This window comes from Mobula hypostoma, chromosome 2 (assembly GCF_963921235.1).
Source record: "Mobula hypostoma chromosome 2, sMobHyp1.1, whole genome shotgun sequence".
In the NCBI taxonomy this organism is placed as follows: Eukaryota; Metazoa; Chordata; class Chondrichthyes; order Myliobatiformes; family Myliobatidae; genus Mobula; species Mobula hypostoma.
The window spans coordinates 97,312,320-97,331,382 of record NC_086098.1 but is presented as its reverse complement, the minus strand read 5'-3'; the positions used below and the strand labels follow the sequence as shown (position 1 = coordinate 97,331,382).

Here is a 19,063-nt window from a genome sequence, read left to right as displayed (position 1 = left end):
GCAATGTTGGCATTCATTTCTAGAGGAATAGGGTTGTGATGTTGAGGCTCTATAAAGTGCTGGTAAGACCTCACTTGGAGTACTGCATGCAGTTTTGGTCTCCTTACTTAAGAAAGGATGTGCTGACATTGGAGAGGGTACAGAGAAGATTCACTAGAATGATTCCGGGAATGAGAGGGTTAACATATGAGGAACGTTTGTCCGCTGTTGGACTGTATTCCTTGGAGTTTAGAAGAATGAGGGGAGACCTCATAGAAACATTTCGAATGTTGAAAGGCATGGACAGAGTGGGTGTGGCAAAGTTATTTCCCATGATGAGGGAGTCTAGTACGAGAGGGCATGACTTAAGGATTGAAGGGCACCCATTCAGAACAGAAATGCGAAGAAATTTTTTTAGTCAGAGGGTGGTGAATCTATGGAATTTGTTGCCACAGGCAGCAGTGGAGTTCAAGTCACTGGGTGTATTTAAGGCAGAGATTGATAGGTATCTGAGTAGCCAGGGCATCAAAGGTTATGGTGAGAAGGCGGGGGAGTGGGACTAAATGGGAGAATGGATCAGCTCATGATAAAATGGTGGAGCAGACTCGATGGGCCGAATGGCTGACTCCTTTGTCTTATGGTCTTATGGTCTTATGGTCTAACTCAGTACATCGGGCTGCATCTATGAATAGGAATAAACATGATCAAAATTGTCAAAGTAAAATTTGTTATCACCATATACTACAGTGATTTTTTTTTCTTGCATGCATTTTCAGGAAAATAAAGAAAAAACAATAGTATTTACTAAAAACTATACGTAAAGTCTGATAAACAACCAATCTGCAAAAGAAGGCAATTGCGCAAATAACAAAAAAAAATAATACTGAGAGCATGGGTTGTAGAGTCCTTGAAAATAATTCTATAGATTGTGAAGTCAGTTCAGCTTTGAGATGAGTGAAATTGTCTGTACCAATTCAGGAGCGTGATGGTTATAGGGTAATAACTGTTCCTGTACCTGGTTGTGTGGGGCCTGAGGCTCCTGTACCTCCTGCCCAATGGTGGTAGCAAGAAGAGAGTGTGGTCTGGATGTTGGGAACCTTGATGCTGCTACAAGACAACAAATTTCATGACATGTGTCAATGATAATAAACCTAATTCAGATTCTGATGGATTCAGTTTTCTTGTGACAGCACTCCTTATAAATGTGCTCAATAGTGGGGAGGACTCTGCCCATGATGCACTGGGCTTCATCCACCACTTTTTGTAGATTTTTCCAGTCTTGGGCATTGGTGTTTCCATACCAGGTCGTGATCCAACCTGTCAGGATACCCTCCACTCTGCATTTGTCGAAGTTTTAGCTCACATGCCAAATCTACGTAGTAGAGGCACAGTCATGTCTTCTTTGTATGGCACTTATGAGCTGGTCACAGGTAGGATCCTCCAATATGATAAGACCATAAGACCATCAAGTCTGCCCTGCCATTCCATCATGGCTAATCCTAGATCCCACTCAACCCCATACACCTGCCTTCGCACCATATCCTTTGATACCCTGACCGATCAGGAAATGATCCACTTCGGCCTTAAGTATAACCACGGACTTGGCCTCCATTGCAGTCTGTGGCAGAGCATTCCACAGATTCACTAGTCTCTGGCTAAAAAACTTCCTCCTTACCTCTGTTCTAAAAGGTTGCCCCTCAATTTTTAGGCTGTGCCCTCTAGTTCTGAATACCCCCACCATAGGAAACATCCTCTCGACATCCACCCTATCTAGTCCTTTCAACATTTGGTAGGTTTCAACAAGATCCCTCCACATTCTTCTAAATTCCAGTGAGTAGAGGCCCAAAGCTGCCTAACGCTCCTGATTTGTTAACCTCTTTATTTCTGGAATCATCCTCATAAACCTCCTCTGGACTTTTTCCAATGATGACACATCCTTTCTGAGATATGGGGCCCAAAACTATTGACAATACTCCAGGTAACGCCAAGGAATTTTAAGTTACTGACCCTTTCCACTTTCAATCCTCTGATGAGAACTAGATCATGAACCTCTGGTTTCTACCTCCTGTAGTCAATAATCAGCTCTTTGGTTTTGCAGATGCTGGGTGAGAAGTTGTTGTGGTTCCATTCAACCAAATTTTCAATTTCTCTCCTGTATGCCAATTTGTCACCACCTTCGATTCGGACAACAACGGTGCCTCTACTCTGTAGTTTTGGCATGTCAGCAAAATATGTCATTAGCAAAATTAAATATGACATTGGAGCCATACAATCATAGGTATATATAAAGTTAGTTATGAGGACAAGACTGGAGAGGCTGGTGTCTCTTTTCCTGGGAGCAGAGGTGGGTTAGTGAGGACATAATTGAGATATATAACATTATGAGGATTAAGGACAGGCATCATTGCAAGGAATGATTCCCTATATCAGAGGAGGATAAAGCTAAGGGACATAGATCTAAACTAAATGTTAAGTGATTTAGAAGGGGTCTGAGAGGGGCTGTTTTCACCAGGTGATGATGAATACTTGGAATGCATCTCAGAGGGAGAGGTGGAAGCAGAGTTGCTAACAGCATTTGCTAAGTGTCCAGATGAGTGTTTAAATCAGCTAGTCTGTGAACCAAGTGCTGGAAAATGAGATTGATAGGGATGGGTGCCCACTGGTTGGCATGGATGTGTTGGGCCAAATCATCTTTCTTTATGACTGCATGACTGTGCAGTTCCATTGTCTCCTCCGTGCTTTCATATTCAATATTTTGAAGGAAAGATTTTTGAATCATGTCTGCACCTGACCGCTACCTTTAATGACCTCTGGATGTATGTGTCAAGATATCTTTGTTCCAATATATTGCCAGCTGACCTTCCAATTCACATGTATTAAACCAAAGAGTGTGCTGTTAAGAATGAGAATGCTTGATATGAAGAGTCAGTAATAAACAGCACAATCAAGACAATTAACTGCTTAGGTGAAGCAAGTTACTGAGATTTTGAATAGGATCTGTCACATCAAACTTTTCCATTAAACCTTTTCTTGGTACTACAGTAAAACCATCACATGCCTGCCCATCTCACCCTTCACTCTCACCTCTTTATACTGGCTGTCTTCCCTCCACACTGTCAGTTGCAATGCAGGCTCTTTACCCGAAACATCTACTATCTCTTTGCCTGCTCCGTGATCTGCTGGGTTCCTCCAGCAGTTTGATTTTGTTGCAGTTTCTTGTCTGTCTACAAAACCATCAAGAGTGCTGTCTACATCTCCAAATAAAATATGGACTCAGATCACTGGAGCTGTGAGGAAACAGCCTTTCTACTGTAGTTGTGCCACAGTTTTACGAGATATGGTGATGGGGTAGTTATTATCCATTTGTTATCAGATAGTATTGCTTTTTGTGAAGTGGATATAAAGATGGAAGCTGTCTGAATCAGAATCAGGTTTAATATCACTGGCATAGGTCATGAAATTTGTTTTCTAGGTGGCAGCAGTACAATGTAATATATAATAATAGAGAAAAATTTTGAATTGTGTGTCTGTGTGTATATTATATATAAAATAAATAGTTAAATAAGTAGTGCAAAAATAAAAATAAAGTACTGATGAAGTATCCATGGGTTTAATGTCTATTCAGAGGGGAAGAAGCTGTTCTTGAATCATTGACCGTGTGCATTCAGGCTCCTGTACCAACTACTTGATGGTTGCAGTGAGAACAGGGCTGGATGAGAACTGGGTGGAGGGCGTTCTTAATGATGGATGCTGCCTTTCTGAAGCATCGCTCCTTGAAGAAGGTGCTGGATACTACGGAGGCCAGTGCCCATGATGGAGCTGACTGTTTACAACTCTCTGCAGCTTATTTTGATCCTGTGTAGAAGCCCCTCCCCCATACCAGATAGTGATGCGGCCAGTTAGAATGCTGTCCATGGTACCTCTGTAGAAATTTGTGATTGCCTTTTGTGGCATACCAAATCTCCTAAAAATCCCAATGAAATATAGCCACTGTTGTGCTGCCTTTGTAGCTGCATCAATATTTTGGGCCCAGGATACATCCCCAGAGATATTAACACCCATGAATTTGAAATTGCTCACTCTTTCTGCTTCTGATCCCTCTATGAAGACTGGTGTATGTTCCCTGGTCTTGCCCTTTCTGAAGTCCACAATCAGTTGTTGCTGCGATACCACTCAACTAGCTGATATATCTCTCTCCTGTACACCCTCTCGTCACGATCTGAAATTCTGCCAACAATAGTTATGTCATCTGCAAATTTATAGATGGCATTTGAGCTGTGCCTAGCCAGCCAGTCATGGGTTTAAAGAGAATAGAGCAGTGGGTTAAGCACACATCCCTGAGGTGCACCAGTGTTGATTGTCAGCGAGGTGGAGATGTTATTTCCAATCTGCACAGATTGTGGTCTTCCAGTTAGGAAGTCGAGGATCCAGTTGCAGAGGGAGATACAGAGGCCCAGGTTTAGGAGTTTTTCAATAAGAACTGTAGGAATTATTATATTAAACATTGAGCTGTAGTCAATAAACAGTATCCTGACAATTTGAATTGTCCAGGTGATCTAAGGCCACATGAAGAGCCATTGAGTTTGCATCCACCATAGACCTGTTGTGGTGATAGGCAAATTTCAGTGGGTTCAGGTCCTTGCTGAGATAAGAGTTGATTTTAGTCATAATCAATCTCTCAAAGCACTTCATCACCATAGATGTGAGTGCTACTGGATGATAGTCATTAATGTAGCTCACCCTGCTCTTCTTGGGTACTGATATGATTATTGCCCTTTGGAAGCAGATAGCTTTGGAAGCTTCCAACTGTAGCAATGAGAGATTGAAAATGTCTTTGAACACTGGACAGGTGGTTGGCAAAGATCTTCAGAGCCCTACTAGTTATTCCATTGGGTCCTGCCGCTTTGCGAGGTTTCACCCTTTTGAAAGACAGTCTGACATCAAACTCTGAGACAGAGATCACAAGGTTACTGGGTGCTGAGGGAACTTCTAATAATTATCTATCCATGCACTTCAATTAATAGCATTGTGCTTGCTAGAGGAGGAAGAAGAAAAAACAAAGCGTGAAGTTTACTCAAGCTTCAAGGGAATCCATTTTCCCTTCTCCCCATATTTAAATGATCATTTCAGGGGTGACTTTTCATTTGATATTCTGCTTTAATATGTACCAATTTCATACAAAGGAGATGGAAGTATTAAATCACCAGAACCATACATGATGACATGGAATTCACTAACCAGGAGTCTGGAATAATTTAGCCAACATGAAAAATAGAGTCATAGAGTAATACATGGATACAAGCCCTTCAGCCCACTGAGTCTATGCTGACCATGGCACACCCTTCCAGTCGTCATTTCCAGACCATGTCCCTCTAATCCCAGCCCCTGCATGTACTTATCCCAGTGCTTCTTAAATGATACTGTGGTTAGAATAACACTATTACAGGGTCAGCTGTAAGATAGGGGTTCGATTCTCATCACTGCCTGTAAGGAGTTTGTACATTCTCCCTGTGACCTTGTGGGTTTCCTCCAAGAGCTCCAGTTTCTTCCCACATTTCAAAAACATTCTGTTAGGGTAGGCGAGTTGTAGCAAGCTATGTTGGCACTGGAAGCAATCTTTGCTGATTTGATATGATGTAAAATGATGCATTTCACTGTCTTTTTTCTATGTACATGTGACAAAAAAGCAATAAACTTTATCATTATTTGCCAGAATATTGGCTGGAATGGAGAACTATAATAATAACAGCAATTGAATCAGCTGGGTTTATTCTTGCTGCAGTGTTGGAAGTTGATGTACGATCTTATAGAGGCTTATAAAATTATGAGGAGCATAGAAAAGATGGCTATTTGGAATCCTTTTCCCAGGACAGGGGTGTCTAGAACTAAAGAGCAAAGTTTTAGGTGAGAGGGTATCTGAGGGGGTAATTATCTGCAACAAACTTCCAGAAGAAGTGGTAGATGCCAAACGAAGTACTTTTAAGAAGGCTATTGGCAGGTACTTCTATATATAAAAAACAGAGGGATAAGGGCTTGATGTGAGCAAGGATTGGCATAGGTAGGCAACATGGTTGGCATGGTTGAGAAGGGACGAAATAGCCTGCTTCTTTTCAGTATGTTTCCATGATACATCTGAAAGTCTCTGATGTTTCTTGTTGAACATTGAAACATGTAGGGTTCCAAAGGAAGAGAGCTCACATTGGAAATGGGATGGTTATATTGGCTGAAATTTTAGACTAAAAGGATTGTGCTGTTTTCCCAGAGAGAAGTTGTTCAAAACTGTCATGCAATGACAGTTATCTTTCAACAGATAACCCAATCAGCATTAATTCTTTGCCTAAAACCTTTATATTCTGCTTAACCTTTTATATTATGCTTATATTTTCAATTTGCCTCCCCAGGTGATTTAGATTACTATTGGCTGGATCCTGTTACGTGGCACGGCAGTGAGACCTCGTCAATCTGCTCGGTAAGTTTGTGCCATATTTTTTTTCTTTTTAACATTAGTTTTACTAGTTTTTGTAGCTGTTCACATGCAGACACGTTACAAGCATAATTGATATTATTTAAAGAATAATTGATAAGATGACTCAATTATTTATCTCAATAACATACAATTAAATGTCTTTCTTCTGAAAGGCTACTGGTGTAGAAGATTGTGGAAATTCTAAGTGTTCTCTTGGCTATGGAACTTGGGTCACCAGATGAACTGGGACAAGTGCTACCTTTGGAGTACCCGTGATAGAAAGTGGAAAGACTGTCAATGTTCCCTAACCACCACTGTCACAGTAAACATCCAACGTTAGCTTAGCTGTGCACATTCCTCAAAATCATCTACCTAAATAAGCAGTCCAATGATCTACCTTATAACAGGTTACTCAAACAAATAAGGCCTTAAAGAGACTGCAGGAAATGCAAACTAAAATGTGTAACATAGACACTGGAAATTCAAAGTGCAAAGTAAATTTATTATCAAAGTACATACAGTAAGTCACCATAAACTACCCTGATATTCATTTTCTTGCAGGCATAGTAATTAAATCCAATGACCACAGTAGAATCAATGAAAGACCACACCAACAGAGGGGACAACCAGAGTGTAAAAGACAACAAGCTGTGCAAATACAAAAGGAACAATAAAAATAAATAATAATAATAATAATAGTAAATAAATAAGCAAGAAGTATTGAGAACATGGGATAAAGAGTCCTTGAAAGTGAGTCCATATTTTGTTCAATTTCAATGAAGGATCAAGTGAAATTGAGTGAAGTTATCCCATCTGATTCAGGAGCCTGATGGTTGAATAATAACTGTTATTCTTATGGTCTTTTCTTTGGTAGGGCTGTTTATGATCTCCATCCTATGCGCCACTGGAGCAAAATCCCTCAATACACAATCACTTATTAGTTTATCACCACTTTCAATAGCCCCACCTTTTGGTATATTGAATTTTAACAGCTGGCCTCCTATTCAGTGAACCATTTTATGCTGAGATAATTGAATTGGAGCTGAATTGAACTGAAAGACAGTGGATTTGGAATTATAGTAGGGACATACTAACTAGGAATTTTATTTATGAATCTTGTGTTATATTTGTTGTTTATTTCACATTAGTGAAAAATGATGAGCCATCTTTCCCACTTCTCTGTTATGAACTTCTAGTTCTGGTGTTTAACATGTCCTACGTGCCCATATGGGTTTTCAGTTATGCTCTAATCAAAATGGTTTTCCATTAACTTGAATAGATGGTAAATCCACTACCTGCCTCCAAATTGTGCAGATTGCACAAAAATGCCCTTATTTGAACTTTTTGAGAAGCACAGACTTTTCTCTTGTCACAAACTAATCTGTAACACACATTGTAAACTTCTGAACATAATTAATACTAGAACTAGAATTAATTAGAAAAAAATAGTGTTCTGTTTCCTGGATTCCAGTTTGTTTGTGTAATTTAATCCATGTTATCTAATTGACAGCATCCTGTTACATGGCAACCATCCAAAGAAGGTGATCGTCTCATAGGACGTATTATTTTGAATAAGAGAACAAGTATGCCCAAAGAATCTGGTGCTTTACTTGGGTTAAAAGTGAGTATGTTCAAATTCCCTTTATACAGAGTTCAACCACAAAAAAAAAATGAATGTATTCTATGTCATGAGCACTGACCTATTTAGGGAAAGTTCATATTTCCTTTATATGTGTACAGGGAAAGGTTCCATGTGAAAATTGGGAGTTGTTTTACTTACTGAATGCTTTTCATCACAGTCTGATTAGAAGTAGATGGGAGTTGGTGTCAAATGAGTTTGAGGCCCACATCTTTTGATTCAACCTCGAAAGGATAGCAAAAGAAACAGCATGCAAATAAAAGGTGTGCACTGACTGAATAATTCAATTCAAACTGCATGGAAGGAAATATGCAGCGATGACTTAAGTCTTTTTTTTTAAGTTGACTTGCTAAATAATTTTCATAACCAAAAGATTGTTAAAAGTACTACTGATTCCCTTAGCGGTGGATCTTAATTGTCAAGCAATGACAAACCAATTAACTTGGCAAGAGATTTCATGCAAAACACAATGTTGTGTTTTATTTAGGAAGAGATTTTGCATTTCTATCATGAAATAGGGAAGCCTGAAGACCAGAAATAGAAATGTTAGTTTATTATTTTGTTTTCTTTCTGCTTTAACTTGGCACAAATTGGAACCCATTCAAAATCTCATTTACATCAGGTTGCGCTCAAACAGATTAATCCTCTCATGTTTTTTTACCCCCATAGAAGCAGTGATCTGAGCATGACATTGGTATAATTTGTCTACTCCATGACCCCACAGTGTTTCTGTGATTGTTGGACAATGTTGTGAAGTTTCTCTTTAATCACATTGAGACAATAATCAGCTTTCAGATGATTATTAATTTGTTAAATTTGCCATCCAGGTAGTTGGAGGAAAGTTAACAGAAAGCGGAAGACTTGGGGCCTTCATCACCAAAGTGAAAAAAGGCAGCTTAGCTGATGTTGTTGGCCATTTAAGAGCTGGTAAGTTAATATCAGGTACATTTCTATGGTTAGTGGATTGCTGCTATGTTGAGAGATGGTGGTACATAGTTATGGAGCCATTGAAACATAAATCGTAGAACATAGAAACAAGCCCTTCAGTCCATGCTGTCATTCAGTTTTATGTTTGTACAAATCCCATGTACTAATAATTGTGGATTTTGGCATCTCAAGTGCTCATCTAGATTCTTAAGTATTGTGAAAGTTTCTCAGGTAGTGCATGACAGATACCAGCCACCCTCCAGGTGAAAAAAAATCTTACTTAGATCCCCTTTGGACCTTTTACAACTTATTCTAAAGCTATACTCTACAACTTCAGATAGTCTGCTAAAGCAAAAGGTTTCTCACCTGTTGCAGCCATTCCATCATTTTGCATACCTCTGTCAGGTGTTCCCTTTAGCCATCTTTGCTATAAGGAAAACAAAATCAGTCTATCCTTAGAATCAAAAAGCTCCACCCTAAGCAACCATATTACAGACAGCTGTTGTTTTGTTAAAGACCCACTGCCACAATAAAAGTGGTGGTACTTCATGTCCAAATGAACGAATGATCAACAATGATACTCTACTCCAGATCAGTTCAGAAAACGCCCCACCGCACTGAGAATGTAATAATGAGAGTGGGCATGTGGAAATCTGAAGCAAAAGGAAGTAAAACAGGATCACTGCAAATTGGCAAAATAAGAACTCAAATAGCATTAACAAATGCACAAAGAAGCTCAAAACAAAATGGCAAAGGTATCACAAAAGGGAAGTTGGATAAACCCAAGAGGCATTTAAGTTTTACTTGGAGTGTTTTGCATATTGTTAGTGCCTAATAACATTACAGCCAATGAAGCTGAACGAAATTCAGTGATGCAGAAGTGGAAATAAGGAGTATTGGTGGTTTCAGCATCTATGTGACACAAGCAAACTAATTGGCCCCCCAGAGTATGATTGAACATTCCATTTGTTAGAAAGCTAGAAGCACACTTCAGTTCAAATACTTCAGTTAAGAGTTTAATACTCATAATCAGATACCAGAAAAAGCAGTTATGAATTGCCTCATGAGGGATTTAACAAATACGTAAAATTTTTGGCGCATTCTTGAATAGAACAAAAGGGAACATGTCAGTGTGATGAGAGAAAACACGCCAAACTGTTTGACAGCCAAAATCTTTCTTTGAGAAGGCAATTAAAATTGTACTTTCAATGGCATTGGCAGCTCAGGATGTTGACAGTGTTCTGAAGCAATAAGAGTGGTACCTGCCATGTTTTGTCCATCAGGCCCTGGATACTAGAGTGGCTTTAGGGTGAAGCCAGCTACTTGTGCGAACCTTTAAAGGCTAGAAAATAACAGAGTACATAATACAAAAGCCAGGAGTTCCTGAAGTCAGGGAAATCACACAGCTTCCATCTTACTGTGTAAAGCAGCCTCCTATTGGAATTGTAAAAGTGAAAACCTGATACCATTAGCAGCTGCAGAAGTAACACAATATTGCCAACATAGAGAGCTATAGACCATGGTTTCCTTTGAGGAAGCAGTAGGGCAAGCAAATAGTCCCATCATGGAGTTCCTCTGAATAACAATTTATTTGAGGGATGCATATTGAAATCGTCGCTGGTAATCTGCGAACAGCTCACAAAACTACAGGCTTATTCTACTAAATGTACTTCTCCTGGACTGATTACTGCAATCTGCTGCCTGTAATTTCCATGTGGGAGGTGTGCTTTTGAACCATCTGAATAATCTAGCATTTTTGCAGTTTCCTGAAAGATTCAAAAAGCTGAACCCTCAAGAATGCACTTAGTTCCATTGTTGGAACAAACAGGGCCAGATTGAAACATTAGGGCCTGGGCACAAGAACGGAAAAACAAACCAGTGTTCAACCAATTTAAGAGAGGAGCCAGATTAAAAAGATTAAGGTGTCAAGGTGAAGGTTGAACCGGTGTTCAATTCACTACTCCGTGTCAGCCAAGATCTCCCATCTGAGCCTGTCCTATCTGCTCGGGTTTGACCCATCTCCCTCTCTTCTCACTGCTTTCATCAGGTGGGAATTGCAGGAGTCTTGGCCACTAGTTCAGAAGTAGTTGTTACCCTGTGGCTATCAGGCTCTTGGACTGGTTCCATTCACCTCAGCGCTGAACTGGCTTCATGGCTGTGGACTCACTTTGAAATTCACTCTGTGCATTATTTGTTTACTTCTTTTTGTTTAAATGATTTGTTCATTTTTTCACACATTGGATGTTTGTTGGGCTTTATTATGTGTTTTTCTTTTGTGGAGTCTATTGTTTTTCTTTGTTTTGTGGCTGCCTATAAGATGATGAACCTCAGGATTATATATTGCATACATATTTTGATAATAAATTTACTTGAAGTTTAAAAATTATATATAACAAAAGGCTCTACATGTTCATGAGTATGGAGAGTGGAAAAATCCTTGAGCAGCATGCAATTTAATGCCCAGATTACTGTTAAATTTCCCAATGAACTTGCTAAGTTTAAAGGGAGCAGAGAAAATTAGGGAGCTTCAGATGAAGAAAACCCTTTAAAAGGCAGTGATCACAATATGATAGAATATGCAGGGGTTGTAATGGGGGGACAAAGAAATGGTAGCCAAACTCAATGAATATTTGCATCAGTCTTCACTGTGGAGGACACCAGCAGTATTCCAGAAATTCAAGAGTGTCATGAGGCAGAAGTGAATTGCTATTGATAAGGAGAAAGTGCTTGGGAAGTTGAAAAGTCAAAAAGTAGGTTCACTTGGAGCAGATGGACAATACCCCAGGGCTCTGAACAAAGTAGCTGAAGAGATTCTGGAGGCCTTACTGTAATCTTCCAAGAATCACCAGAATCTGGAAAAGTTCTAGGGGGCTGGAAAATTTTAACTGTCACACCATTCTTTAAGATGGGAAACAGGCAAAAGACAGGAAATTATAGACCAGTTAGCCTGACTTCAGTCATTAGGAAAATGTTGGAGTCCATTATTAAGGATGAGGCTTCAGGGTACTTGGAGGCACATGATAAAATAGACTGAAGTCAGCATGGTTTCCCTAAGGGAATATTTTGCCTGTCAAATCTGTTGGAATTATTTGAGGAAACAACCTGCTGGATAGACAATGGAGAGTCAGTGGATGTTGTTTGCTTGGATTCTCAAATGGCCTTTGGCAAGGTGCCACACATGAGGTTGCTAAACAAAATTAAAGCCCATGGTATTACAGGAAAGATACTAGCATGGAAAGAAGGTTGGCTGACTGACAGGAAACAAGGAGTGAAAATAAAAGGCCTTTTCTGGTTGGCAGCTGGTAACTAATGATGTTCTGCATTGTTGGAACCACCTCTTTTCAAATTATATGTCAATGATTTGGATGAAGAAATTGATGACTTTGTGACCAGATTTGCAGACAGTGTGAAGATAGGTAGAAGGGCAGGTAGTGTCGAGGAAACTGGGAGTCTGCAGGAGTACCTAGGCAGATTAGAATACAGGCAAAGAAGTGGCAGGTGGAATGTAGTGTAGGAAAGTGTATAGTTGTACACTTCGGTCGAAGGAAACAGGATGGACATTCAGAAATCAGAGTTGCAAAGGGACTTAGATTCTTCATGCAGGATCCCTAAAGGTTCCCTAAAGGTTAACCTGCAGGTTTATTCGGTGCTAAGGAAGGCAAATGCAATGTTAGCATTCATTTTGGGAGGACTAGAATGTAAAAGCAAGGATATAATGCTGTTGCTTTATAAGGCATTGCTCAGACTGCACTTGAGAGTATTGTGAGCAGTTTTGGGCCCCTTATCTAAGAAAGGATGTGCTGTCCTTAGAGATTAATGAGAATAATCTAAGAAATAAAAGGGTTTTGATGGCTTTGGGTCTGTACTTGCTGGAATTTAGAAGAATAGTGGGGGTGGATCTCATTGAAGCCTATTGAATATTGAAAGGCAAACACGAGAAAATCTGCAGATGCTGGAAATTCAAGCAACACACACAAAATGCTGGTGGATCGCAGCAGGCCAGGCAGCATCTGTAGGAAGAAGTACAGTCGACGTTTCGGGCCGAGACCCTTCATCAGGACTAACTGAAAGAAGAGATAATAAGAGATTTGAAAGCGGAAGGGGGAGATCGGAAATGATAGGAAAAGACAGGAGGGGGAGGGATGAAGCTAAGAGCTGGAAAGTTGATTGGCAAAAGGGATACAAGGCTGGAGAAGAGGGAGGATCATGGGACAGGAGGTCTAGGGAGAAAGAAAAGGGGAGGGGAGCCCAATATTGAAAGGCCTTGATGGAGTGGACATGGAGAGGGTGTTTCTTTTTGTGAGGTAGTCTTGGACCAGAGGGCACGACCTCGGAATACAAAGGTGACACTTTAGAACAAAACTTTTCCACCGTCTGTAAGACACAAACCATAAGTGTGATGGAATGCTGTCCAATTCCCTTGATGACTACACCAATAAATCTCAAGCTCAACACATTCAGGACAAAATAGCTCACTGTCCTAAGCATTCATTCTCTCCACTGTAACTATTCTGTGTGCTTCTACAAATTTCGCTGCATTTATTCCCCTTGATAACTACAGTAGCACCTTCCAAACAGTCTTGAAGTAAGGATTAAAGGACAAGAATTCAAATCTCTGCCAACAAAGCGCAAGGCTATAAAGCCTGTGAGAACACCACCACTTATATGTTCCCATCTGGGTCATGCTGACCCTGACTTACAAATACATTGCCAGGGCATCATTACCCCATTGCCTAATTCCTGGTGCACCCAACCAAACACGCAGAGAATCTTCACCAGAAGAATTACAGTATCTCAAGAAGGTAGCTCACTATATCTCAGTGAATTTGGGGAAGGGTTCTACCAGCATTCTTAAAAAATGATTAAATTTGAAAAATGGCATTTGGATTCTTCCTCACCATTGCATTGCCTCCACTGTTTTTCCCTTTCCACTGTTTTGCAAGATCTGCTTCCTCCCAATGTTTTACTTCATTCTTCTGTCACCAATTACACATTCATTTCTCTGGTATCTTTCTATGCAACCATATGGGGTGGAGAAAGGAAACTGCATGGCAGAAATAAGAGAAATAAAAGGGTTTTGATGGCTCTGGGTCTGTACTTGCTGAAGTTTAGAAGAATTGGGGTGGGGGGGAATCTCAGATGGAAATACATATTGATTGCCATGGACAGGTCTTGTTTTATCAATGTAGAAAGCATTTTGGCAGCTTCCAGAAACATTTGATCAAAGTTTTCATCCAAGGAAGTAGGTAGTGTTTAATTTGGAGGTCAGTGTTGAGCTGGCAGTGTTGTTGCTGACTCCTCAGTCCGTGGCTTTTGTAGTTCTAGGGTGGCTCAGCAGCAAATAGTATCCCAGCAACATTCAGCTCAAGTCTGCCTCAGGATTCCATTCCTGTAGCTTGTGTGGATGGCTCAAGAAATTTACATGATAAGAGGCATTTCCCTTTCCCAGGGTCATATTGTTGAAGACCACTGATTTTAAATTTAAACATACAGTACATCTTCAATAGGTCCATTGACAACAGTTATTTCCTTGCTCTCTCTCCCAGCACTCTGTTTCCCCTTCCTCCTACTTCCTAACCTTTCCCTCTAATCTCCCTCCTCCTTTCTTTCTTTCCCTTTCCTTATTTTCCCTGCCCTCCCCTCCCTCCCACATTGGTCTCTATACTCACTCCTCGTTTTCCTCTCACTAAAATTTCTCATTTGTTTTTGACTATGTATTTAATAATGATATTTCTATTCTTTGAATGTTCTTTTCCCAGTGTCAATATAGAAGCAACACACATCAAATTTGCTGGTGAACTCAGCAGGCCAGGCAGCATCTCTAGGAAGAGGTACAGTCGACGCTTCGGGCTGAGACCCTTCGTCAGGACTAACTGAAGGAAGAGCTAGTAAGAGATTTGAGAGGGGGAGGGGGAGATCCAAAATGATAGGAGAAGACAGGAGGGGGAGGGATGGAGCCAAGAGCTGGACAGGTGATTGGCAAAAGAGATATGAGAGGATCATGGGACAGGAGGCCTAGGGAGAAGGAAAAGGGGGAGGGGGGGAAACCCAGAGGATGGGCAAGGGGTATAGTGAGAGGGACAGAGGGAGAAAAAGGAGAGAGAGAGAGAAAGAATGAATGTGTGTATATAAATAAATAACGGATGGGGTACGAGGGGGAGGTGGGGCATTAGCGGAAGTTAGAGAAGTCAATGTTCATGCCATCAGATTGGAGGCTACACAGACGGAATATAAGGTGTTGTTCCTCCAACCTGAGTGTGGCTTCACCTTTACAGTAGAGGAGGCTGTGGATAGACATATCAGAATGGGAATGGGATGTGGAATTAAAATATGTGGCCACTGGGAGATCCTGCTTTCTCTAGCAGACAGAGTGTAGGTCCTGCTGCATTCACCAGCAAATTTGATGTGTGTTGCTTGAATTTCCAGCATCTGCAGAATTCCTCGTGTTTACGTCAATATAGAAGGCAGCTTTGGATGCTTCCATGTTTATTGCTTCCATAGGTACACAATAAAATCACAGTTCTCACAAGCTGTTTGATATCTGTTCTAAAATATATTTTTTTCAACTTACTAAGTTTAATGGCATTCTCAGAAAAATGTGAGTGCAGTTTTTCCATCTCAGTATTTTACCATGGGAAAATGTATACTATAGTTTTTGGAATGATGTAATAATGTTGAAACTTACTTTTCTCTTAAAGGTGATGAGGTTCTTGAATGGAATGGAAAACCATTGCCAGGAGCTACAAATGAAGAGGTTTACAATATCATTTTGGAATCAAAATCAGAACTTCAGGTTGAAATAGTTGTTTCAAGACCAATTGGGTAAGAATTTATTTTTTTTTAGTGTTGCTTGTGAAAGTATATTTTAAAAGGTACATAGGTCTTGTGTTAAGAAAATAAAAACGATGAAAGCCACATGGACTTCTGGTTCAATATAGATTTTCCCTATACATTTCTTTTATCCAATACCAATATTGATAATGATTGCAGAATGAAAAGGATTGCACTTCTCATTCGGCAATTCTGCACAGTTTACCTAAAGAATTGTTGAAGATTTGAGGTTTGGATCTCTCAACATTTGTTCCAGTCCTCCAATGTAGCCCACACACTAAGTGGTTTGGGATTCTACAGTGGAAAAATATAAACAGAACTTCTGGAAACTCTGGATATCTTGGAAACTTGGGTATCTATTTACCCAGGCATTATCGGTCATTTTAGGGGAACCTAGAGTAATTTCTAGGTCAATCTTTCATCTATGGTTCAATTATTTTTTTTCTGGAATTTAGATCCTGTTGCATTCAAGGCCAACATATCTTTCTTACTGCCTGCTATTTATGAGTTTTTGATAAACATTGACAGGTTTGGAAAAGCTCAAGACAAAATGTGAAAATGCTGAAGTAAATTGAAACTAAATTTAATGGATTTAGCCCAAGCACATCCTTATCAAAGAATGACAGATAACATTATCTGAGGTACATCGGGGAGACACCATCAAAAAGGAACAGATTCAGCACCTTCACACAGTAGGGGAAGCTCAAGTGTTCAAAGCTTAATCTCTATGAATAGCTACTGATGGCTAGAAAAGGAGCTGATAATCAATGTTAGTTTCATGAAACTGTGGACAAGCCAGTTACAAACTAAAGATGGAAGAAAATTGAAGAAGGAAATAAAATGGACAGAAAATGTACTGGAGTATTTCAGTAGGTAACGTCAAAGAAAATGAAAAGTCTTTCATAAATATTTAGAGAGCGAAAGGAAAGGCAAAAGAAGTGTGGCCTTTTAAGGACTAAATAATAGATTTTCTGGAGTAGATAATGTGGAGGAGATAATAAATCAGTACAGGGAACCCAGGCATTATGGGGTGGTTGCATTTCTAGAAAACCATACATATTGTGATTTCCTGTCATAAGAAACCATATTTCCCATTAATGTGTCTGTACATGATATTTTCCTCTCAATTCTAATGATGAGGACTGCGGCTGCTGGTTCATGGCAGGGAAGGAACTGACAAAGAAACATCTTAAATACCCCGTAACTCTGTTTGGAGACTCAAACAACTTCAGATGCTTATCACCTTCCAGTCTTCAATTTGAATGGAGACTTTTAAACCCATATCAAGTATAGGCCAGATAGTTATGTTATATAAGTCACAATAATTAACCATGGTTGTTTAGGTTTAAAACTTGCACTTAATCTTGCTGGCTCTGATGCTGGTACTTTGAGGATAAATAATATGGAAAACTCTTTTTAAAAAACACACTGCTAGAAAGCAAAATCAGAATCAGGTTTATTATCATAGACATTGGTCATAAACTTCATTGTTTGGCAGCAGCATTACAGTGCAGTACATTAAGAAATTACTATATGTTACAATAATAAATATAAAATAATAAGTAGTGCAAAAGAGATCAATATAGTGAGGTAGTGTTCATGGATGCATGGAAACATCCAAATATCTGACAGTAGAGGGGAAGAAGCTATTCCGAAAACTATGAGTGTGTCTTCAGGCTCCTGTACCTCCTCAATGATGGTAGTAATGAAAGAGGGTATGTCCTGGATCCTTAATGATGGATGCTGGCTTCTTGAGTTTGTCCTCGATGATGGGGAGGTTAGTGCCCATGAAGGAACTGGCTGAATTTACAACACTTTGCAGCTTTTTCTGGAGCATGGCCCCATCACTGAACAGTGGCCACTGTTTCATTCCTTTGACACATCTTCATTTCACACATTTCAGTTCATTGTCCATCCGCCGCCTCGAGGAGACAGATTGCAGCATGGTCAAGGCTTATTCCTTCCTCCCTTGTCTCTATTCCATTTCTCCTTATTCATTTTGTCCTACCTATATAAAAGATTATCATCTGAAATGCTAATCCTTTTTCTGGTGTTTTTTGATATGCTGTGTATTTCCAAATATGTTCTGTCTTTATTCCAAATTTCCAGCACCTACAGTTGTTTGCTTTTCAACGAACTTTTAATCGTCTCACATTATTTAAATAGTAATAGATTTTCAGAATCCTTAGTCAAGAATTTCAATCCATTAGTGCACATTTTTCGATGGGCAGATCAAGCATAGAAGTGGTTTTAGTTGGATGAAATCATATCCTTCTGGAAATTGGCCTGAACATGTTTTTCCAGTGTCATTTGCATTCCTAGTGACATGACAAGTTACACAATGAACAGTTCTGCATTTGCCAGCATAAATTTGAGCTTTACGGAAAACCACTAAAATCCAGTTGAGTTCAGGAAAGAAACAACATTTAGAGGAAATGCATTGTGTTGTGGACATCTCCACACAGTGTCTACAAAATAGTCAGAGTGAACAAATGTATAGGAGATGCAGTGTAAAGTAGTTAACTGTGAGGTGATCCATTTCTGGCTGTAAAAGCAGAAAGAGGAGTATCATCTGATGGGTGATTGAGAAGGGGGGAGGTACAGCAACACAAGATGTTGAAGTCAACCATTCCAGAAAGCAAGTGGTACATTGGCCTTCATTACAAGAACAGTTAAAGACAGCAGTTGTTGTAGCAGTTCTTATAGCAGCTGGTATTATTTTGTACAGCTCCTGATAGGAATCCATTTATCGCCTAGTCCTATGAGAAAAACATTATTGTACTATTTTTAAATGCATTTTCACCCAGTTACATGAATTGAGAGTTAACACTGTAGACAGCATATGTTCAGTACATGAAGAGGGTAAAAACAAATTTATAGGCATTTGTGTCCTGACATCTTAGTTTTTCAACCATTCTTTTATCATCTTTGTATTGTCAGTAAACTTGAATCATTACACTCAGTCCCTCATTCAAATCATTAATATGGAACATAAATAATTGAGCACCCCCGGCGCCCACTAATTGCAACTTACCAACCTCAAAATGGCTGGTTTATTTTCTGTTAACCAACCCTCTAACCATTTTGGTATTTTACCTTCAGCCCCAAGAGCACAAAAACTACTCAGTAAAGGCTATGGAAAGAGGACAAGAAGTGAGTTTGAGGAATATTGAATCAGCCATGATTCTTTAGAAGACAGGAAAGGCTCAAAGAACTCTCTT

The 19,063-nt window shown here is 39.7% G+C and overlaps 1 protein-coding gene across 2 annotated transcripts in view; it reads left to right on the top strand.

The window, feature by feature from the left end:
* LOC134342316 (regulating synaptic membrane exocytosis protein 1-like) overlaps nucleotides 1-19,063 on the top strand; it is a 622,982-nt gene that overhangs the window by 327,587 nt on the left and 276,332 nt on the right. For both annotated transcript variants that reach the window (XM_063040293.1, XM_063040291.1), the window contains exons 7-10: nucleotides 6,381-6,448; nucleotides 7,956-8,066; nucleotides 8,912-9,011; nucleotides 15,710-15,833. In XM_063040293.1, coding sequence (XP_062896363.1) covers nucleotides 6,381-6,448; nucleotides 7,956-8,066; nucleotides 8,912-9,011; nucleotides 15,710-15,833 — 403 coding nt within the window. The remainder of the gene's footprint in view (nucleotides 1-6,380; nucleotides 6,449-7,955; nucleotides 8,067-8,911; nucleotides 9,012-15,709; nucleotides 15,834-19,063) is intronic.